At 37.8% G+C, this 23,845-nt stretch overlaps 1 protein-coding gene across 3 annotated transcripts in view; it reads left to right on the top strand.

Moving 5' to 3' along the window:
- PEX1 (peroxisomal biogenesis factor 1) overlaps positions 1–23,211 on the top strand; it is a 49,717-nt gene extending 26,506 nt beyond the window's left edge. For 2 of the 3 annotated variants that reach the window (XM_030550537.1, XM_030550538.1), the window contains exons 13-24: positions 1,195–1,349; positions 2,517–2,706; positions 2,954–3,120; positions 3,887–4,021; positions 5,626–5,690; positions 8,351–8,493; positions 8,573–8,676; positions 10,528–10,704; positions 12,172–12,402; positions 20,191–20,388; positions 20,718–20,848; positions 22,611–23,211. In XM_030550537.1, the coding sequence (XP_030406397.1) occupies positions 1,195–1,349; positions 2,517–2,706; positions 2,954–3,120; positions 3,887–4,021; positions 5,626–5,690; positions 8,351–8,493; positions 8,573–8,676; positions 10,528–10,704; positions 12,172–12,402; positions 20,191–20,388; positions 20,718–20,848; positions 22,611–22,695 (1,781 nt within the window). In that variant the 3' untranslated portion in view covers positions 22,696–23,211. The remainder of the gene's footprint in view (positions 1–1,194; positions 1,350–2,516; positions 2,707–2,953; positions 3,121–3,886; positions 4,022–5,625; positions 5,691–8,350; positions 8,494–8,572; positions 8,677–10,527; positions 10,705–12,171; positions 12,403–20,190; positions 20,389–20,717; positions 20,849–22,610) is intronic. The other variant, XM_030550543.1, reaches the window with a different exon arrangement.
- The last annotated feature ends 634 nt before the right edge of the window (positions 23,212–23,845 follow it).

The raw sequence follows: 23,845 nt of genomic DNA, 5'->3' as shown, positions 1-23,845 counted from the left end.
ACAATTTCTTGTACATGAATCACAGTTGTCTGGACAGTTCTATTTTCACCACCCCAACTTCTGGATCATTTAGCATTCTATGTTGTTCACACCTTAGATAAGCTGCCACAGTTTACAAGTTCCGTATGAATCATGAACCAGTATTAATATAGATTATTATGCATAAGTAGCATTTCTTTTAACTGAATGTGTACCTTATTGTGTGCAGGTCATCGGTTATTTTATTTAAATTTTTACACATCATAGCCTTTAAGTGAAGAACTGGACAATGCATCCTCCATACAATCTTTTTCTCTAAAGTGCAGCCAACATTAAAATCTCTCCACGTAAACGTTTTCATTACAAGAGACTGAAATAATATGAAATAATCAACGTCAATATATTTTATTATTTTAACTGTGTTAAATTATGCCCTTGTTGTAGGATTTAAGCTATAACATATCTTCAATTTTCTAAGCAGTGTCAAACGGAGATTGCAGCTTTTTAAATTAAATTCCTTTTGTGGTTTTTGGAATTCACACTGAGATTAAATTTTCAAAAATGTACACCTAAATTACAAAATGGGTAGTTATATGTACAATTTCAATGTCGTAATGCCACATTTTTTTATGCACACAACTTTGATACACAGTTTTAAAAGTTAGCATAAATGATCTGTCTTACTGAAACACTTTATTTTTGTACATGGCATCTAGAGATCTGTCTAAGTAGTTCAAAACTCCTATGTATCATAAACTCTTAGTACAATGGCTTGGCACACAATATAGTTCAACACCTTGGTATTGTGATAATTCATAGAATAAACTATCTAAATTATATTATTTCAACTTTTTCTTGGGTGCTCTGCAGAGTTGGGACTATAGCTTTCTACATTTTATTCATTCCAGATACAGCTGCGGAATTCACAGTAGAGAAAATCTTCTTTAATATCACAGGGTAGACATCATCAATAACTATGCAAGTTTAGTTCTAGGCAAAGCATTTCTCACAGTGTTTCCTTGTTGGAGTAGACTGTGCCTTGAAAAATAAATGCATTTTGTTAAGATGATAACAGTTCTATAATACATTACAGAAAAGTTAGTGTAGTAGTCGGTGTTATATAGTATCTCCAGTACTATAAAAATACTCAGCATTAATAAATGTATGAAATTTATAATCTTTTATTACTCATGAAACAATGTCTTCTATATCTAGTTTTGAAAGATGTGATAAAAGAAGTTATTTCCATGGGCAGTTTGATTGCATTAATTGCCACAAGCCAGTCTGAACATTCTCTGCATCCTTCCCTTGTTTCTGGTCAAGGAGCTCATATATTTCAGTGCTTCAAACATATCCAGCCTCCAGATCAGGTAAATGCAATAATTAAATAACTTGGTCAAAATGTTGGTTTTGACTTCCCTACTGCCTCAGATGCTGCACCAAAGAGGAAGCAAAAAAGGATAGCTTGCTGCTGAAGTTGAGATAAAACAAAACCAAAAACATAACGCTATTGGGGGATTTTAAGAGATCTTTTGTGATATTAAATAGCATATAACTTTTCTATATGTTATATTCAGGGTTCCTTTTTGGGAAAAAAACACCAAAAGTTATGCCTAGTGGTGAGTCTGTCTCCTACCACTTAACAGACACTTCACCATAATGTATACTTTCCCAAATTATATTTGGGTTGTAAAATATTTAAAGGGAACTAGTTTGTTTTAATTCACAGATTTGTTTAATTTAATATATTCTTCTACTCTTAAAAATAGACTATATTGAAATAATACAAAAGAAATGGCAACCAGTTTATTAAATATAGTGTTCTCTAAGGAAAAATAAAAAGATTTGCGTTTTGTGAGAGAATGCCCACAATATTTTGGAACCGTACCCAAGTTTATGGTGCTTATTGTTCTCCTGTCATAAATGAGCCTTTTAAAAAATCAAGGACTGCGTTCAGATCTCTAAGTGCTGACTTGTGACAGAAGAAAAGACTTCCCCTGGAAAACTATGTTGTATGACAACTCTGTAATCTGAAATTACCCAGATATGTTTTTTATCCAATATCCAAATACAAATGAAAATTTCCAGTATAGGCCTTCTTCTACAAGGCAGTTGAGGGTACTCGGTGCCTCTCAGGATCAGGCCTTTTATACCTGTGTGATTCGGTCTGTTTGTTCCTAGGATTTCTCATTCTTAATTTCTGATTTGGAATTTATTCCAGTGCTTGTGATGCAGATATAACTGGGATAGAATAGAATGATTGATTTCTGAAATGATCATTGCTGGGCTAGAGGTTACAGTGGTCAATTAGTCACTTAGAATTGTGAAATTGGTGAACTCTTAAAAAGTCAGATAAAATAATCAATTTTTCTTCAATTTGTGTTAGTAATTTTTATATATTAGTCACAAAACTCCTATGTTGAATGAAATGTTAACTGTTTTCATTATCTGAAACATTTGAGTTTTCTAAGTTTAAGGTAATAATTCATATCTGTGTAAAACTATGCATAAATTCACTGTATATTTTTATTTTTCAGCTGCAAAGATGTGAATTACTGCATTCCATTATAGAAAATAAATTGAATTCCAGTATAAACAGATTCTATGATCTTGATCTCCAGCATATTGCAAAGGAAACAGAAGGGTTTATAGCTAGAGATTTTACAATGCTAATGGATCGTGCCATACACTCCTGTGTTTCTAATAAGGGAGCGTACAACAAGGAAGGTATGTGATAGTCACCATATCTCTACTCTGTTTTAGTTGTACCATATGTCGTGTGCTTGCAATAATACAAAAGTAAGAAGTTATAGTAAAACTGTCGCTATATTTAACATTTAAAATGCATTTAACTGTTATTTAGAAAGTTTTGTTGTCTTTGATATCATATGCATATATTCTGTTTTTCCCCCACCATAAGGGTAAATTGATTTTAACTGGAGTTTGTTTTGTTCCTGGTGATCTTTTTCAACAGACTTGAATCTGTCAACCTTAGACTTTCAAAAAGCTTTAAAAGATTTTACTCCTTCGTCTCTGAGAAATGTTAACCTACACAAACCTAAAGACTTGGGCTGGGACAGGATTGGTGGCTTAAAGGATGTACAGCAAATTCTCATGGATACCATCCAGTTACCCACAAAGGTACCCTTTTCTTTAAACCAGGAACAAGTACTTCAGTGCTTTACAAACCACTGTGTTTCTGGAACTCTGATTAACAATTTTACTTTGTGGAGCAGCTACTCCTAGAAAAAATGGATTCTTACAGGTACAGCACAGAACTTGCAGTCCTGGTAGAGGGAGGACTAAGGTGCCTTTAAGCCATTTTTGCACCCTCCCTTATCTGAGATGTTCTGAAGGCTTGAGAGGCCTAGAGAACATAACATAGGCATTCCAGACCTATGGGCCATAGCACTGCCCAGAAACTCTGCAGTATTGCAGCCTTGACTTGGACACATTCCTCCCAATCTCAGGCTTGTCTTCCACTCCTTGGCTTGAAGTTGGTCCTGAGAAGGTAAGCATTACTACAGCTATCTCCTGCAGTGCCTGAACCAGAGAACTCCTCCCTTAGCCGGTTGTGGAGCTTTTAGTACCCTTTTACATCAGCCTGACTCTTTTACCCAGTGTAAAGGTACCAGAGTAAGGGTGAGAAACTGACCCTAGAGCTTTTCAAAGAAATGGTTTAGATCGTTTTATAATAGGCTACTTTAATATAACCCAATTATATAATTATAATATAACTGATAATATCAGTTAAGATGAGCCCTTCTGGTGATAATGTGGATGAAGTAAGTAATCTCACAAGAATGTCTATATAAATAAACGCTCGTCAGAAGCCAATTATTACACTATGTTACCAAATAATTACTTTTTTGGAAATAGATATTACTCTTGATGACTGTATTTTCAGTATCCAGGATTATTTGCAAACCTCCCAATACGACAGAGGACAGGAATTTTGTTGTATGGTGCTCCTGGAACAGGCAAAACTCTATTAGCAGGTGTAGTTGCCCGAGAGAGTGGAATGAATTTTATCAGCATCAAGGTAACAAAGTTTTGATGGTTTATTAGATCTTTGTATTAACACAAAAAATCCTAACATAGTTACTTTGTGTGTGTGTGTAATATATATGTAAAAATAAATACCAAAATAAGAAACTCACATTTAAAATGAAGTCATTGTCATGACCACAAAGAAACTGTTACAACATTTAATTTTTCTGCTGTGGATAAATACTTAATCATTGGGCCAGATTGAGTGAGAGAGAGAGTGTGTGTGTAAGAATGATGCTGTAGTCTAGAGGTTAGAGCACCTGCCTGGGATGTGGGAGACCCAGGGTCCAGTCCCCCTGCTCCAATCACTCTTTTTTGTTATTTATCCACAGTGGAATAGGTTCAACAGGAGAGACCGAAGGGACTCCACTCCCCCCATCAGAATATCCCATAGCTCAGTGGCTAGAGCAGTCTCCTGGGAGGTGGGAGACCCCCGTTCAAATCCTTCTCCCTCCATGAGAGGGGAATATTGAAGCTGGTTCTCTAATCTCAGATGAGTGCTCTAACCACTGGGCTAAAAGTTAGAAGATGGGCACTGCCAGGGCAATTTTGAATGGGGGCCAATCCAGTAGGCTTGCTCAGCAGCCACCTACAGTGTTGAGCCCTTCACACAAGATAGGTGGGCAAGTGCCTATTTCTATCTTTCCCCAGTTTGTGAATCAGGTCTGGTCTACGCTGAGAGAGGGGCAAACTAAGTCGGTCTAAGTTATGCAACTTCAGCTACATTTTTTTTTCGTAGCTGAAGTTGACGTACTTAGAGCTACTTACCATGGTGTCTTCACTGCAGTAGATTGACTGCTGACACTCCCCTGTCGACTCTTCCTACGCTTCTCGCTCCGGTGGAGTACCAGTCAATGGGAGAGCGCTCAGCGGTCAATTTATCACATCTTCACTAGATGCAATAAATTGACCCCCGCTGGATCGATCACTCCATAGTAAGTGTAGACATGCCCTCAGTCTGAGGCTTACGCAGGAGACAGGTGTCTGGACACCAGTCCACCTGCTCAGAGGCAGAAACAAATGCACAGAGGGAACTTTTATCCTGAAAATTTAGGCACTGAGTAGGTTTGGCGGGAGTTTTGTGAATTGCAGTGGAGACAAAACTGAAATGTAGGCACCTAAACCCAAGACTTGGATGCCTAAGTACCTTTATGGATCTGGCCCTGGCTATCTAAGCACCACTGAGTGACTTCATGCTGTGGTCACACAATGTTATCTGAGAGTTTTGTTTGTAATTAATCACTAAGAATTTTTTAGAAAATGTTATGTATTCTTAATTTCTTCTGCTTTATAAAAGGATTCTAACTTGGGTAATGCAGCTGGCCAGAATAGTATAATGTATCTTCAGAACACAATCCACAGACTTGTGATACTGTAACACATTTCCCTTTATAGCAGGAAAACTGAGTGTCAATGAAATTAGCACTACCTGGCACAGTTATCTAGTTTTTTGACTCACCTGGGAACCACTGCTTGCCCATTATGTTGAAATTCTTTAGTGTTGTATAAATAACCCACCTTGCTAATAGAGTCCACAGTGATATGGAATTAAGAAAAAACACAACTCCTGAGTCTTCTCATTTTACTATTTTACAGGGACCAGAGCTCCTCAGTAAATATATTGGAGCAAGTGAGCAAGCTGTTAGAGATGTCTTTAACAGGTTGGTTCTCTAAGAATAAATGTTGTTGTAAATAGATTCCACTTTCATGGCTGATGCTAAAAATAATTATTTGAATTTCCTAGTCAGCAGTCTGAAGGAGCAGGCTTAATGGGTCTTGATCATTAGATCTGAAATAGCTAGACATGCTGAAACCACATGTTAAAATACTGATAGGGTCAACTTAACCTTCGTTCTTCATTATTTGATAAATTGAGTTCATTGCAGTAGGTGGCCTTCAGGTAAGACTTTACAGACATGTTTGCTTGTATTGACATTAAAGTTTCCATAGTATTTTAACACCATAATTGTGAACTTCAGAAGGAAATAGACATAAGTACAAAATAAAGCATAAAATATTAATGATAGTTAACTGGAAATCCTGTTCTTCAGAGCAGCTCATTTCCACAGAAAACCATAATAGTTGCTGCCTTCTATAATTAAATGTAACTATATATTAGGACTTTTCTACATCAGGGGTGTCCAACCTACTTCCCGGGGGCCATACACAACCCACCAGAGCATTTCATAAGGCCCACTGTTTGCTTTGCACAATATATTAATGGCAAATTCATTAGCATTTTGTCGTCATGTTTACATAAGTGTATAAATAGACAATACTATACATAGGTTGTCTAAAAACATACTAAACAAGCTGAACTGAAAATATAAACTAATATAGGTGATTTAAAATCTTATTAAAATCTGTAGAATCTGTTTGGCCCACACAAGGTTGTGCTTAGGTTACTCCGGAGGGAATTCTGTGCCACTGCACATGTGCATAATTGATGAGTTTCTCATAATTTTAATTTTTTGCCCAGAAAAAAGCTTCTGCTGGAATGTTGCTGCAGTTTAACCTTTTGCTCACCAGTGTGTGGCAATAGAACACAGCAACCACTCCCAGCCTGCTAGAGAAGAGAAAGAACCTGCCGCCTTCACAGCACTTGTCAGGCCACGTCAAGAGACAGGGGTTATGGGGAGATAGACAGCATGCAGCTGCTGTGCAGTCAGACGGGTTCATAAGGGCTAGTTGGGGGAGGACAGACTGGGGCTGAATGGGAGTGGAGGCCCAGGGCCACAGGGGGAAGGAGGTGCAGGGCCAGAGCGAGAGTGGGTGCAGAGCTACAGGAGGAAGGGGCTGGCTGAGTGGGGGCACAGAGACACATAGGAATGCGGGGCGGGGGGGTGTGCAGGACCACATAGGAACAGCGGGGTGTCTGAGTGGATTTGGAGGGACATGTAGATAGGGCGTGCAAGGATACATGGGGGTGCAGGGACACATGGGGACACGGCAGAAGTGCCTGACTGAATGGGAGAAGCTAGGGGTCAGCCAGGGTCTGCATGGTGAAGCTCCCTAACAGTCTCTCCCCGCCCCTCAAAAAATCCTGTTCCATACTTTTCCCACTCATATCCAACAACCCTCCAAGTCACACCCAGACTCCTTCCCAGCAATTACTTCCCTCTTCCTCAGCTCCTCCATTACCTCCCTGACTCCAAATATGCGGGAAATATGGTTCTATATTGATGTTTAAATGAATTATTACTCAGAGTTCTGTATTAATATGCCGAGTATAGAATCTATTTGTCAAAAAAAAAATTTCTGAATCTTTTTTTTATTGCCTGTAGTGTTACAGACATACTTGCTGACAGGTATTTTGAAATAAATGACCAAAAATAATTGAAACCAATGTGATTATATTGTGTTATTTTGACAAATAAAATAAGCAGAATTTGAAAATATTGTGTGCAGAATTTTTAATTTTTTGGTACAGAATTTCCCAAGAAGTATTAAGTTTATGTGGCCCTCCGGTGTAATAAGGTTGCACGTGACTGGCCTACATGAACACTGAGTTCATGGCAAGCTGAGATATAAATCTACCCTGCAATAGCCTGCCATACAGAGGTTATTAAACTGGGGGTCGGGATCCCATCACAAGGTTATTACATGGGGGGTCACGAGCTGTCAGTCTCTACCCAAACCCCACTTTGCCTCCAGCATTTATAATGATGTTAAATATGTAAAAGTGTTTTTAATGTATAAGAAGGGGACGCACACAGAGTCTTGCTATATGAAAGGGGTCACCAGTACAAAAGTTTGAGAACCACTGCACTAAGGACTTATCTTCACAAACATTTAGACTGCAGCTAGTTATGGTGTGAATCTACCCCACACTAGTCTGCCAAGTTCTAACAGTTCAGGCATAAACAGTTTGTTAGAGCACTTTGATCTAGTCCTCTCTGAAACAGGACTAGATCAAAGCGCATTAGCAGATTTTTTGTGTGCATCACCTGGGTCCACACAAACAGGTAGACTGTGGCAGACTAGTGCAGGCTAGATTCACACAGCAGCTTGCTATAAATTAAATGTTTGTGTAGACAAGCTCTTAGTGTCCGTGTGAACCCTGCTTCTGCACACTAGAAGTTCCCTATTGTGCTTCAGTCTACTCCTTTTTCAAAGCAGCGTAGATCAAATACTACAGAACTTTTCGTGCATGGTAGTAGATCCCCACTAGCGCAGGGTAGATTTACACCCCAGCTTGCTACAAATAAGTGTTTTGTGTAGACAAGTTCTTACAAACAGAACACATATTTCACATCTCTAAGCAGATTTATTTTACTTAGCTTAAACCTAAGCAGAATTGAAGGATTGCATTTTGTTCCAGAGCACTGGCAGCTAAGCCTTGTATAGTTTTCTTTGATGAGTTTGATTCCATTGCCCCTCGACGAGGTCATGATAATACTGGAGTGACAGACCGAGTGGTTAACCAACTGTTGACTCAGCTGGATGGAGTGGAAGGCTTACAAGGTAAATAATTTAGCTGTCTTTTTTTTTTCTTAAAGGCATGAGTTCAACACATTAATGATGATCTCTTACTTTTTCTAAGGAGTTTATGTGTTGGCTGCTACTAGTCGTCCTGATTTGATTGACCCTGCTCTGTTGAGGCCAGGTCGACTGGATAAATGCCTGTACTGTCCTCCTCCTGATCAGGTGAAGAAACAATATACTGCACCATATATGAAAGGGAAAAAAATAAGAATAATGAACAAGATTCTCCACTGCCTTGTACTTTGTGTAGTCATGTACACCTGAACAAAGTGGACTTGATTCACCATTGCATCACTTCAGTTTTACACCTGTGTAACTTTACTAATTTCTGTGGAATTGCACTGGTATAAAACTGGAGTAATACAGAGTGGATCAGATGCAATGAATGTAAAATGGGGATCAAACATGACCAAATCAGAATTATGGAGTTCTATGCCCACTTTGTACTGTGTAACTAACTATGCACTGTTCAAGCAGTGTAAAATCAGGCCCCGTATTCTTAGGTCTTGTGTTTGTAGAAAGAATGTAACCCTTCAGATGTTTGTAATCCCATTTAGTAGACAGCCATATTTGATTTGATTTGACTGGTAGTGTTAGTGTTTATTTTCTTCAGATATTCTTCCATTGTTTTCCACAGATGTAGAACTAATCATGATCTTGTGAACAAAGCCCACATAAAAGGGGCTTTGCTTACAGGAAATACATAGGAGCAGGGATTGTGGAGATTGAAATTTGTCATTTCCATCTGCCAACAGGGCCCAGATCACCATTTCACCTGCTGTTGCAGGGCATGATGAGGAGTAGGGTACATCGCCTTTTGCTTCCCCATGCAAATTAGTGACCCAGTGTTTTCCAAGGCAGTAGGCATGGAGTCCTGCTGTTTGGGCTTTCCATTATCTGGCCTCCATGCAATGGAAACACATTTCATCAGCATTTGGACAATTATGTACAGACATAGGACCTGATCCAAGACTCACTGGTGTAAATGGAAGAACTTCCAGTGACTTCAGTAGGTTTTGGATCAGGCCAGTAGAGATTGCAGGATTTGTCCCTTTGATTGCCCCTAACTATAATGGAGAATATTCATTAGCAATTTACATGGCAAGTTTAACAGATATCATCCCATTTCATTCTCACATGTACAAAGATAATCCCATGCACTAAGAATGCAACACATTCTATCCAAATATTTTTCATTGCTATTTCCATAGGACAAAAAAATGAGCTCTTCAGGCCAACAGGGTCATTTCCTTTGTGTGGACACTTCTCTTCTTATGTTTAGAAAGGTGAAAATTGGTAAAAGGAAAAATCTCGTTCTATTTACAAAATGGGCATGAGAGTTCACATTTAATGGTGTATTTAAGAATACTGGATATTGATAATATAATTAGAGAATGCGCTCAGAGAATTCATGGCTCACTGGATATTTTGTTTGGCAATATTTTTCTTAGAAAAATTAAGTGATAGTAGTAATAAGCATATGCTTGTATTTGAAAATAGATTGTGCAGTATTTTCATATATGTACTACACCTCTACGCCGATACAACGCGGTCCTTGAGAGCCAAAAGCTCTCACTGTCTTATAGGTGAGACTGCGTTATATTGGGTTTGGTCCAGTAGGGCATACCGGGAAGAGCCGGTACACTGTGCTGGACTGGACTGATGTCCCTGGTGGTGATTTAAAGAGCCAGGTGCTCCAGCCGCTGCGGGGAGCCCCGGGCCCTTTAAATCACCACCGGAGCTCTGGCAGCGGAGCTCGGGTGGGGATTTAAAGGGCCCGGGGCTCCCCGCTGCTTTACCACGTTATATCCGAATTTGTGTTTATATCGGGTCACAGTCTATTGGGGTAGAGTTGTATACGTGTATCCCCTTCCAAAACATACATTTCTGTAGATTAGTTTGACCTTTTGAGAAAGTGCTTGAGAGAATTACTGTCCAAGTACTGAATAGCAGTTAAAATCAGGAAACAGATGACTTTACCTTTTTTTTTTTTTTTTTTAATTTTATTTTCAGTCTTCTCGTTTTGAAATCCTAAAAGCCCTCAGTCATTCTCTGCCTTTGGCAAATGATGTAGACTTTCAGCATTTGGCAGCAAAAACGGAGCACTTCACAGGAGCTGACCTAAAGGCTTTACTGTACAATGCTCAGTTAGAGGCAATACATGCTAGCTTGGGTTCAAATTTACCGCAAGTAAGTGCACTTAAAGTATTGAAAGTATTTCATTAATTACTGCATTGTGTTACAAATATATTTTAAAGAGGTTAACTTTACCCAAAATAGATTTCTGCCACTTTTGACAAAATCATATTTAAATAAAATGTCTCCTTTTTCTATAATTTCTGTGATCTGTAAACTCTGACAGATAGTTTAAAACTTATTCTATATTTTTAACTTATTAAAATTGTAATAATTTCCCTGTGACAAAATTAGTTAAGTATATTTAAGTATATTTGCCATTTAGAAAATATGTTAAATTGATTTGTTTTGGTCTGAACCCATGCATATTGAATGAGAGGAGTGACAAGATAGAACCCAATAGCTCCTCACGTGAGTGTCCTTAGGGTCAGTGAGCTTTTTTCCAACATTAGGGTACTAAAAGCAGTTGACATACCTAATAATATCAGCGTGGACACCTGCTAATTCTTCACTGAGTAGAGTCCCCATGAGTGCTCCACTTCAGGTGTGCTCATGCCTCATGCACCTTTAATCAGAGTATTTTGGTAGTAGTGTCTCTTTTTGGCCTGCGCATGCATCATATAATTCCTCATGCCCCACTCTGAGGCTATATAGGGGTGCACGGGCAAGCCACTCTCCATGCCTTCCTTTCAAAGTTGCTTAGCCTAAGTACCCTTCTTCAGTTATTATATTTACTTTTTATTTAATAATTTAGGGTGACTTTAGATCTCTTTACTCATTGTGAAGGGGGACTTTCCCCTGTTAGATTCTATTGCCTTGTGGGTAGGCCAGGCTGTCAGGGTTTCAAGTGGTATATTTCTTGCTGGGAGACCATCCTGGTCAGCGATGGGTATTCTCCTTGTGTCCACTGTTTGGTTGAATCTCATATCCCCTGAGAGTGCACCATCTGCTCCATCTTTAAGGGTAGGGTAAGAAAAAATTGGGAGCTAAAACTGAGACTCTTAATAATGGAGAGTTCCCTCCAACAAGCCTCAGCTCCAGGCCAGGAGACCCCACTGGACATTGGCTGCTGAGTGAACACAGGGCCCTGTGAACTTCAACACGTTCTTAATAGAAACATTGAGAAACACCACTAATAATGGACTTGTTACTTTCCAGCAGTCGTTCATCAGCCTGGAAGGATATGGTACAGTACAGGTTGCATCTGAAGTTCTGTTAACCTCTCCATATGCTTAGTGATTGACACAGGCCATGAAACAATGAAATAAGACATTATATTTATCTCCACAAATTATTGCTCTTCTGTCTGCTACATAAGCAAAAAATTCCGGCTAAATCTGAAGAATTTTCTCTGCAAAATACTTAGACATTTCCTCATAGTGGAGGAGGGATTGCTAGAATCAGCAACCAAGCAGAAACAACTCAAATTGTTTGTTAAATATCAATTTTAAATAAACTAGCAAATTGCCGTTTCCTGTGAATAAATTAAAGCCTCTGACAGTGGTTCTCATTTTGTCCCAGGATATCGGTTCTAGTTCAGACAGTGACCTCAGTCTCTCTTCTATGGTTTTCTTAAACCATAGCAGCGGTTCAGATGATTCAGCAGGGGATGTAGAAGGAGGGCTGGAGCAGTCTCTTATTTCCTTAGAGATGTCCGAGTTGTTTCCTGAAGATTCAAGGTCCAACATTTATCGTCTTTACTTTGGAAGCTCCTATGAATCAGAGCTAGGAAATGGAACTCCATCAGAACTGGTAAATTCTCCTTTTTCTATAATTGACATTTATTCTAAACTTTTTTAGGGAGACAGTATAAAAATGTACAAATTAGGATATTTTGTGTTTGAAAACAGATACAGTGAATTTAAAAGACAGGAACAGTTACAGTACTTTATCTCTCAAACCTTCCCAGGCCATCTTCTTTTGCCACCTCCCAAGAGGAGAGAGGAAGGCTCACTGACAAAATATGATATTGACTTCTCTGCAATTTGACAGTGTCTTAGACCAAGATATTTTATAATGAAGTAAACCATGGCCTAACTAGTTCTTTTTATGTAAACTCTCTCTCTTTTTCCCCCCCAAAAATCCTCCCAAAGTAACCGAGGCTGAATAGTACCATATTACAAAATCATTTCAGTCAGCATAGAGTGCTAGAGAGCCAAGTCACAATCAAAATGCTGAGAATTCCAGCACCTGGAATGTGGCAGTTTCCAATCAGCTATTCCATCAGTGCACTACTTTTGGTCAAATGGGTTGCTTCTGTGGAGTAAGAAAATCTCAGCTGCAGTTATTGATTAGAAATTCTGGTTCTTACGTCCATAGTTTTGTTGCCACCGCTGTTAAAAAGAAATTGATTCCTTTATCCCTTTATTTGTGTGAGACTCAGGATTTCACCATAATGGGACTTTAGCAACCGTGGATGGGTAACTTATTTTGTTAATGCTGGTCCTTTTGATGCCATATATCGAAAGGCTTGTTTGTTATAATTCACATCAGACACACATGAACAGGTTCAACGTATGTTGAAAACCAAAGACCAGAAATTGTAAAAAACATTGAGGATATGTTTAAGAACTTATGTGATGCAGTGAACAAATGAAAACATAAATTTAATTTTTGAAACAGGATCTGGCATCTCTATGAAATGTATGGATTTATTAAAAAAAAAAAATCCTGAAAGCTCTCTTACTGATAAAATCATATTTTTTTCTTATCTTCAAATTGGCTGTAGGTAATAGGGGTTTTCTAAAAGTCCTATTAGATGTTTTTGTACAGAAAATAAATATTAATCATTTTGAAGAAAGCTTGGTGATTTGAATCTGTAACAGCCTGTTGTCAGGCCACGTCCACACTACAGAGTAAAATCGAAATTAATAAAATCGATTTAATAAAACAGATTTTATAAAATCGATTTTACGCGTCCACACTAGGGCACATTACTTCGGTGGTGTGCGTCCATGGTCCCAGGCTACCATCGATTTCCAGAGCGGTGCACTCTGGGTAGCTCAGTAAAAGAATGGGACCAATAACTTCGATTTCCATCCACACTAATCCTAAATCGATGTAGTAATATCGATTTTAGGGTTACTCCTCTCATTGAGCAGGAGTACAGAAATCAATTTTAAGACCCCTTAAAATCAATTTTAAGTGCCTTGTAGTGTGGACGGGTACAGCGTTAAATCGATTTAACGCTGTAGTGTGGACCAGGCCTCAGACTGAAATCCTAACTGGTTAAACAACTTTCCTTTAAATTCCTACTAAATCATTTAATGACATTATAATTCAGGTAACCACTTCTTCCCAACAGGTATAACTAGATTCTCAGGGTAGATATAGTTCTTTGGCAGCTCTTTACTTCCATTCATTCAAGGTCACATGAGGTATAATTTTAATTACGTTACCATAGAAGTAATAATACAATCTTATAACAAAGCTTGGCCAGTAACATTCAAAGCTGTATTCTCTATTTTTATCCCCAGGGAGTACATTTTGTTCATATTTACTGAAATCATAAAACCCCTCAAAATAACTTTAAATTTACCATGCCACTTTCAAATACAGTAGAGCAAGTATTACCCTAATTGCAGTAATCCCACAAGATCTAGGTATAAGTTGCATCAGAGAAAATTAATGTCAAGTATTTAGAAATAGCTTATAAATATAATGTCAGCTAGTCAGTAGAATAAACTGCCAAAGGCAGCTATAGAATTGCCATTACTTGAGGTTTTCAGAGATAGACTTGCCACAAGGCTAAATTTGACACATGCCTGTTGAGGGTGGTTTAGAGATAATAAATTCAATTGTGCTATGATACAGGGAATGGATTTACATGATACAGTACACTAGAGGACCCTTCCAATCTTAATAAGTCTATTCCAGATTTTGGAAGAAGTTTTAACATGAGAGAGTTCAAATATTTTCCCAAAACACAAAGAAAAAAATTTTTTTAAAATTTTTATTATATCAAAGTTACAATAAGACATTAGCATACTTCATTGTACATTACTTATTACTTATTCAGGATCAGGTTAATATTCAAAGAACCTAGCTAAAGATTCTGGCTTGCTGGCTAAGGAGCCCTCTTCCTCTGAGTATGGTAAAAAGGGTGACCACATTTCTAAATACCTATCCTCTTTTTGGCACTTCTCTTGTATACGTACTTGATGTGAAAACTTTTCCATTATAAAGAGATTCCATATTTTACTATACCACAATCCCATAGGAGGAGTCACATTTTTCCAATAACGTGCAATACAAAATCTTGCTAACAATTAAAAAGAAATGAATGTGTCATTCTGTTTAAAATGTAGCTCCTTTACTGGTGCATACAGTTAGCAGGTCAGGGAATTCCTGGGAAGCTGGCATTTTGTTATAAGATGAATTTCTTTAATAATTTCCTCCCAAAATCATCTCATTCCCGGCTGCCACTGCCACATGTGCAAATGGGTCCCCCTTTCTCTGCATCTCCTCCAACTAAGTGCATCCCTAGTGTAAAAATGTGATGGTTTTTAACTGGAGACAAATGCCATCTATACAGTAATTTATTTTTAAAAAAATTTTTTGAGCTACATATATTGAAAATTGTATATCCTGTTTCTCATATAGAGACCCACTCATCTAGATTAATTTTCGTCCAAATTCCTCTCCCGTCTTTTTTATTTTCTCTGCTTTAAATATAGTGATCATTCTGTCTGATTTACCTTAATCTCTTTAATTGCAATAGTACGTTCCATATAAGTTTATTTGGTTTGATCTTTGATTTTTTTTCACTTTGTAGTGCCTATTATTTTAGTCTAATAAAGGTTAACTAGAGGCTTCTCAGTGTTTACCCTCTAAAACAGTGGTTCTCCACCTTTTTGGGCTCAGGACCCATTTTGTAAATGTTTATGGCCTGTCATGACCCAGTAAACAGTCTGGAGGTGGAGGCCTTGGGTGGTTTCGATCAAGTCTTCTCCCTTCTTCCCCCACCCGGTGGGAGGAGGATTGGATCTGCCCAGCACTCACCCGACAGTGGTGATTCCTACAACTCTTGTGCTGGGGGGCTGGTTGGGCTTGGCTCTTGGCTCCGGGCATTACAACTTCCATCGTTGCAGCATCACTCAGGTTTGGCCCCGCTCTCTGACTGGACAAAGTCTGTGTGAGTGGAGTTGTGACCTGACTCATGGCATTGCAGTGCCACTCATTCAAATTTGGCCTACTTGGGCTCCTGTCATCATGACAGCTGGGTCAAACCTGAGTGGCTCTGAGAGCCCAGAAGTTACAATGCTTGCAGCAGGGAAGCGAGCCCAGCCAGCCCTATGGGCCAAGAGCCACAGGAACTGCCATGTGACATTTTGAAACATTCTGGTGACCCAGTGTGGGGTCCCGATCCCATGACTTAAGAAACCCTGCTCTAAAATATGGCTGAGTGACTGAGAAATTTCTAGAAGTCGTCCCCAAGTTAGTTTAAACTCAGGCTATTTATCCAAAAAAAATTTCTTCATCTGTTGGTTTCTGGAGAATCCAGTTTGTGTTTCTTTGTGAGGTGCAGAAGGTGGCTTCAGGGGATGATAACAGCTCGAGTACATAAGTATCTCCTCCCTACTAGAGAAGGTATATACAATGCCACAACAATACATACACAATAGCATTTTTAACACAATGTATTCCAAAGGTATTAACCATCATTCAATAAGATTTAACTTAATTCAATAAAGTTTAGGATATTACATTTTCTCACAACATCGTATTAAATTTGTTGGTATCCAAAGTATTAATACCAAGAAAAGTTCAGATCTTATGTATGGAATTTGTATTATGCCCAGTGGTCTTTCAGGTATCAGAATCTACTTTAGCCAGACTTTTTTGCACCTAGCATTCAGGCAATCCCTCATGTGATTTATTCTTAAAGTAGAACTTAGCTAATTCTACATCACTACCTTACTCATGGAGAGCTGCAAACAAAAGTATTTTCTTTGAGATAAGATATTGGGACAAATATCTTCATCCAAGACCACTGTCACTGCAGTTCTACAGTTTCAGCCAGTTTGGTGCATCGTGTGTTCATCTCCTCTCTGGTGTTTTTTATATTTACTTATATTACAATGTAAGGTCTTTGGATAAGGGACTATATTTTTGCATAAATCTGCAATACAGTATACACACCTATAATGCTATATAATGAATTGTGCCTGACATTCTTCAGTAACTGTGACTAAGACTATATCTTTGTCACAAACTTTTTTTAAAACAAAAACATTAATTTAAGGTTTTATTAGCAACAAATAATGATCTTGTAACTTTCGGAGTAAAACTCCTATATGATTTTTTTTTTTTTTATAAACTTGGGTCTATATGTAACTGGATAACCTGTTTTGTTTTGTTTTTTAAACAATTATCATTAAGCAGCTTAAAATATTTTAAATTACAAAATAAAGTGATCTGTTGACTTTGCTCTTCTTTCAAACAAAATAAATTTGCGTTTCCCACCCCTCAACCTATCCAGTCTTAACCATGAAATGACAGAATGCTATTAAAGGTATAGGGATTAATCTCCGATGATCACTTCTGAACCCAGATCTCCATTGCAATAGGAAAATGTACTGCTGCAGTTTATTACCGGGCTGAACCTAATTTAATTTTTTTTCTCCTTTAACAGAACTCCAAAAAGTTTGTCAAGATGTAACATGTTTAACTCTTCCACTCTTGTCCCTAAAAGAAAGCTGTATATTCATAATGTTTCCATGTTAAAACATGGATGAATGTTCAAAATATATTATGTCAAATTTCATCTACATTAATAACAGTTTTGGAAACACAATGGCTAGTAATGCAGTCAGTATCTTAAAGGAGGCAATTTCAAAGGCAGTTCTCTGTGTAGAGAAATTGATTTTGTTCTACATTTCTAACACAGTTAAATTGAAATGCATTTAGGTTTTGATTCAGTTCAGTAAAGTCAACAAGAGTCTTGGTTGGATTCAGTGGTTGTTCGATCAGACCATTAGAGATTAAGGCCCCAATTCAGCAATGTACATAGGTACATGAATAAATTTAAGGATATCAGAAGTAGGGTGACCAGTCAGCAAGTGTGAAAAATCGGGACAGGGGTTGGGGGATAATAGGAGCCTATATAAGAAAAAGACCCAAAAATCAGGACTGTCCCTATAAAATCGGGACATCTGGTCACCCTAATCAGAAGTCAGTGGAACTAATCATATGCTTAAAGTTATGCATGTGCTTCAGTACTTCTCTGAATCAGACCTGAATCAGGGAATTTCTTTAACAGCTTGGCAGACGTTCCAACAAAGACAATCTCTAAGTAGCATGTCTGGTAGTCCCTGTCAATACTGTGTTTAAAACTATGCTTAAATATAATTTTGTTAGTGCAGTTCTAGCATGTATGGGTATATGGGGATTATTGATGTGTAGGTAGAAGACAGATGTTGATATAACATCAGAGTTAAGGTTGTGTAACCCAGTGGTTCTCAAAACCAGTCTGCCGCTTGTTCAGGGAAAGCCCCTGGCGGGTTTACCTGCCGCGTCCGCAGGTTCGGCCGACTGCAACTCCCAGTGGTCGTGGTTTGCAGCTCCAGGCCAATGGAGGCACCAGGAAGCGGTGGCCAACATGTGTCTCAGCCCACACCACTTCCCGCAGCCCCCATTGGCCACAGCTCGCCGCTCCAGGCCAATGGGAGCCATGATAGGCCGAACCTGTGGACACGGCAGGTAAACAAGCTGGCCTGGACCGCCAGGGCTTTCCCTGAACAAGCGGCGGGCCGGTTTTGAGAACTACTGGTGTAACCTATGAACTTCATAGTTTTCCATAATTGTATTTTAAACTTTAACATTAATTTAGACTCACCTGTCTTTCAGATGTTGTTTTTGTAATAACTGCAGTGTTCTGATCAAGCTCTTGTATTAAAAAGTTGATATGTGTATTCAGACCCTTAATTTTATCTTAATAAAAAATCTTGTCTGAGAAATTCCTTTAGTTTTATGATGAAGTGTGATGGTAGATGTTGATATCCCTCCAATGCAGACACCTTTATTCTCCAATAGTTGTATAAATTAGATTGGGATAAAATTTTAAAAATTGTCCCATTTTCAAAAATGTCCCATTTACAAAAATAATTTAGGGGGTGATTTTTAGAGGCGCAAATGGCAGTTAGGTGACTTTCAAGGAGTCTTTCAAGAGACTTAGGAGTGTAAATTCTTAAGTCATTTTTGAAAATTGGACTTAGTAACCTAAGTCACTGAGGTGCTTCTGAAATGTTATATATATCATAGATGACAGTTGTATTAACATATCTTTGATACTTGAGTTCTTGAACTTCCTAATATGCTTCAGCTTTGGAATGATATAAATTTTCTAAAGTCTGCAGAGAACTCACAGATTGCTGATGTTTAAATTATCAGAATGAATAGCTTCAAAACTATTTATATAAACTTTCCCAGAATTCAAAGTCCCTAGTTCTTCCTACTGTTGGGATGCGCCAACCAGTACAGCTTGGACACACCATCCAAGTTGTACTGATGTTGCATCCCTAAGAGTCTGAATATTCAGAGTCCACTCAGAGAACTCTGGTTAGAAATAAGTAACCTTCATTTCTTCTTCAAGTGTACTCTGTATTCACGCTCTTGAAGTGCACCAGCTGGTGCAGCTTGTCCTCAAAGAACTCAGGGTACAAGTAAGTAACCATTTTTCACTCATAACTAAAACAAATTTGGACTTATTAGACCAAACTGTTTTTTAAATAGGGCATTCCCAAAAAGTTAGATTTTTCTAAAAGTGAAATACCTTATTATTCAAAATTTTGTATGTTGTCTGAGCCAATGTGTTGGTGCAGTTGTGCCCCCTCTGGCCAGCAGGGCTTTGGCACTTGAACTCATTTTGCCTGGCAGGCTGTTAGTCTATTACTGGTGCCAAGGGATCTGAAGACCCTCTCTACTCTTAAGTCCATCAGGGGATTGGTAGGGAAATCCATGCCCAGCCACTCCACTCGATTCCAGCTCAGGGTCCTCAAGCTAGATAAGCTGGATCAGGATTCGTTGTCTCCGGCTATGCCCTGAGCTCCTCCCTAGTTCCCCCAGGTTTCTGCAGACTCTTCAGCCTGCTGTTCTGGCTATGTCCTTCTAGGTTATTGTCCCTGAGTGTCTCTTCAGCAGCTTGCTGGCAGGAGTTCCCTCCTCCAGGCCTTCTTACTCTTCTGATGGCTGCCCCGCCCTGTCCCTTTGCTTCCTAGTCCTTTTATCCTCCTAGCTATGTTGAGGCTGCTAAGGAGCAATGACTGGCAGTAACTGTGTTAACTTTTTGGTTGCTGGGCCAGCATGGGGTACGTATACCCCTTGACAATGTCCAAAATAATTTGTCTGGTTAACCAGAAGCTTTTGTGCTAGGATGTCACCATAAATGACACATTTTTAGAAAAAAAGGACTTTTTATTGGTGAAAAAAGAAAGCTTAGGTACACAATTGTGGTTAAAAGTAACATCTATTAAAATCTTAACTATGGAGTTCCTATTTGGGATTAATAGTAATTTAGTATTTTTTTCCCCGTCACTCTAGAGCTCTCAGTGTTTGTCTGGACCAAACTCCATAACCCATGATTTAACTGGCATTACTTTGAGAGATATAGTATCGTCACAACCTTCCGTGCTCAGAACCACCTCACAAGAAGGTTTCCAAGAACTTAATCAGGAACAAATAGAGCAACTCAGGGCTGAAATCAATGCAATCAAGGCCAACTACAGGAGCAAGAATGGAGTATGGCAGTTTTTTCATATTATTCAATCCTAACATGTTTCCATTAGTTTTCATTGCTTGTATTTTTTTTCCTGTTTATAAATTATTTCTGCAGTAATATTAAACTGAAACAGAGTAAAGCTAATGTGTAAAGATTGAAGACATAGTCTGACAAAATATGCCAGCAAGCTGACTGTTTCGTATAGCGACATTATTCCTGTGTTTTTAATGTCTGGAGATAAGCTTAGTACTGTGTATGTAGTACATTTGAGATAAATATACTTTAGAATAATACTGACACATGTTGGAAAAGATCCCAAAGTTATTTCTATATATTTTCTGTTTTCAAGGAGGATGTTGCCCCTAGCCAGTCAGGATTAACCAGGAACACTTTAATTATTAGTCAGGCCCACCTAATGACTGCACTTAAGGACACAAGACCATCTGTAAGTCAAGATGACTGGAAGAATTTTGTTGAACTGTAAGTAGTAAATTGTTACTAAATTTGTATGCAGAGTTATTTTTAAATTTCATGCATGAACATTACATTTAGTTCAATCTTTCAAGAGTTTTTTAATATCAGTGTTCTGCAAAATAACTGAATTATAGATTACATAATCCCCACAGCAGAATTAATCTTTTCAGCACTTCAGAACTATTAAACATTAATAAAATTAAATATGCATAAGGGAAGCACAATTCACCAATGTGTGTGTTTGAACATTTGCATCATCTTCTCTGTTGTTTCTCCTTGTAGTTATTTTGATTGCATCTAGATATTAACTTGCTTAGATTTAGGTATTCCATTATTTAGGCTATTTTATCTTACGGCTGATGGCAGTGATGCATGCCAATGGCTCATTCTTACTTCAGCTACATAATTGTCTACATAAATCCCACTGTTGCTAAAGGAAGTTGCCTATTTGCCTGAAGGGGACAGCTGACCCTTAGAAAATGAAGGCAAGTATGCACCTGATCCAAAGACCACTGAAGATGGTGGGAACAATCCCATTTTTATCAATAGACTTTGGGTCAGACCCAATTTGTACTGTAAGTATATCTACAGTAGCTACAAGAATAAGAAAAAAAATCTTCAATTAATTTAATCTATATTTTTCATATGAATAGAACATGCTTCAGTATATTTCAGAAACTCCATGTTATAACTCAGTTTTCTCAATTAGATTATAAATTACAGCCACATTACGTATAACTATATTGCTTTCTATAGAACCAAGAGATTCCTTGCTCATGAAAGTATAAATATGCATGTTTTAGTTGTATTCATATTTTTGTTTGCAAAGTAAAATCATAAATAATTTAACATGCAACTGAATGCCAATGTTTCAGAATACACAAGTAGTATTTTAAATATTTTAGGCCCATCCTGCATCTTTACCAGACAAGCAGTATTGTTGTTTCAGCAATAAATCAGGTGTTTTGATTTGGGGGATGGTATTTTTGTCTCTAATTTTTTTGTTCTTTTGAGTTTAATAACTTTTTTAAAATGAAAAAAATAGAGAAAAGGAGCAGTTAATCTGAGGCAAAAGTTCTATAACAATTTTTAATGTTTTAGTCTGCATTTACCATATTCACATCCATTGACATGGATATCATTGCTAAATGGCTAATTTCATAGTGACCTGAGAAAGCTGAAGCTCAGAGGGGGGAATTGGTGGTCTTGTCAGGGTTTTTTTGTTTTGTTTTGGGTCTGATTGAGGAGGTGTTAAGTTCAGACCCTTTTGGTGGGCTGCCCTAGCACTGTACTTTGACCCCTGAGCTGATTATGTCTTAGAAAATAGACTCAGGATCACTGCTTTTCAGAGCTTGGGAGTGTAAGAATTTCCTTTCACAATCTGCTGGGAACTTCACATGGATTTGGAATTACAGTAACTGAAATCTGTTGATCTATCTGAGGATTCTGTGTAACATACATTTTGTTCTATTAATCTTATATATCTGCAGTGTTCCTAATGAAGAGTAAGAATGTCCCATCCTGCAGCAAACATTTATTGGAAGGGACTTTATAGGTAGAAATCTTTCATTAATGCGAATCTATGACCACTCATAGTTTGCTCCTAATGTGTAAAGAGGGTATTTTCTAATATGTACAACTCTCGCGTTTATTCATACAGTCACACACAACTGGTTTGGTTTTCATTGGCATTGATGTGTAATTAATGAGGGTTTTGAAAAGAATGATGGTATCTTATACTAATATGCTATTACTTACTTGTTTCTAGCTATGAAAATTTTCAGCATCCCAAGAAGAGGAAAGAGCAGAATGGAGCAACTTTCAGACCAGGACAAAAAGTGACTTTAGCCTAATAATTTGTAATGCGATTGTAATCACTAAATTGTAGCTTTAAATTTTAGTTGTTCAAATTATAAGATCAGAATAAGATTTTTATTCATATGGATTTATTACTGCCGTGACTGAATGGCAGGCTTCTTTGAAATTAATTTTAAGTGTTGTAAAATTATTTGATGTTTTATTTTGCAAAAATATGTCTTCCTACAAATTGATATTAAACATTTTGAAACAGCATTGGTTACAGTGTGTCTAATTGCTTATTTGCCAATGAAGTCCAAATTTTGAACTTATTGTGCAGTTTTTGGAGGGAATTGATGGTTTTATCAAGCTTTCTTCTTCCTCACAACAAATATGTTGTTTTCTTCACAGCTGTTCTACAGTTGTATTTCTATAGTTGTAATAAAAACCAAATGGCTTCCTAAGGTAGATTTATCAAAATTCTGTATTTAGGAGAAGCGTGGTATTTATACAACTTATATGAATACATTTTAATAACTAACACTGGAAATAAACAACTATATTGAACTATATATGTTATGGTCTTCACAAGTCTAAAGGGGAAGCATTCTGCATGTTCATTGGTAGGTAAGTAGTCCAATATATTCTTTCAGATCAGCTACAGATTGATAGAATTAAAAACAAACCAAAATCTAAGCTTACCTTCTAAAGTAAGAAAATAGAGACAGGATAGATTTATTTTTAAAAAAGGGAAAAGATGCTTTCATTTTCCAACTAACTAATCTGAGAAAGAATTGACATTTAAGTCTGAAGGGACGACCAAGTGGAGAACTGGGATATTGATAAGCATCAGAACATAATAAATTGTCAGTAAAATGCTCTGTGGAGTCACCTTCATAATCAGAGTATGTGTGTGGGGGGGTTAAATAGCATATTGTATTTCAGTGTCAAATATTGTACTGACAATCTTAAAATGAAAGCAAGTCTGCATCAGGCTCCACACTGAGATCCCCTTTCACTCTGCAAAATGAAAGTAGGATTACATACCATGTGTCAAGGTTTTTTCCCCCACTTTGAACTTTAGCGTCCAAAAAGTGGGTACCTGCATGATCACTTTTAAGCTTAATTACCAGCTTAAATTTGGTATGCTGCCACCAGCCAGAAGTCTGTGTCTGGCACACTTCTGTTCCCCCAAAACCTTCCCTG

This window comes from Gopherus evgoodei, chromosome 2 (assembly GCF_007399415.2).
Source record: "Gopherus evgoodei ecotype Sinaloan lineage chromosome 2, rGopEvg1_v1.p, whole genome shotgun sequence".
In the NCBI taxonomy this organism is placed as follows: domain Eukaryota; kingdom Metazoa; phylum Chordata; order Testudines; family Testudinidae; genus Gopherus; species Gopherus evgoodei.
This window is presented reverse-complemented; position numbering and strand designations above follow the sequence as displayed.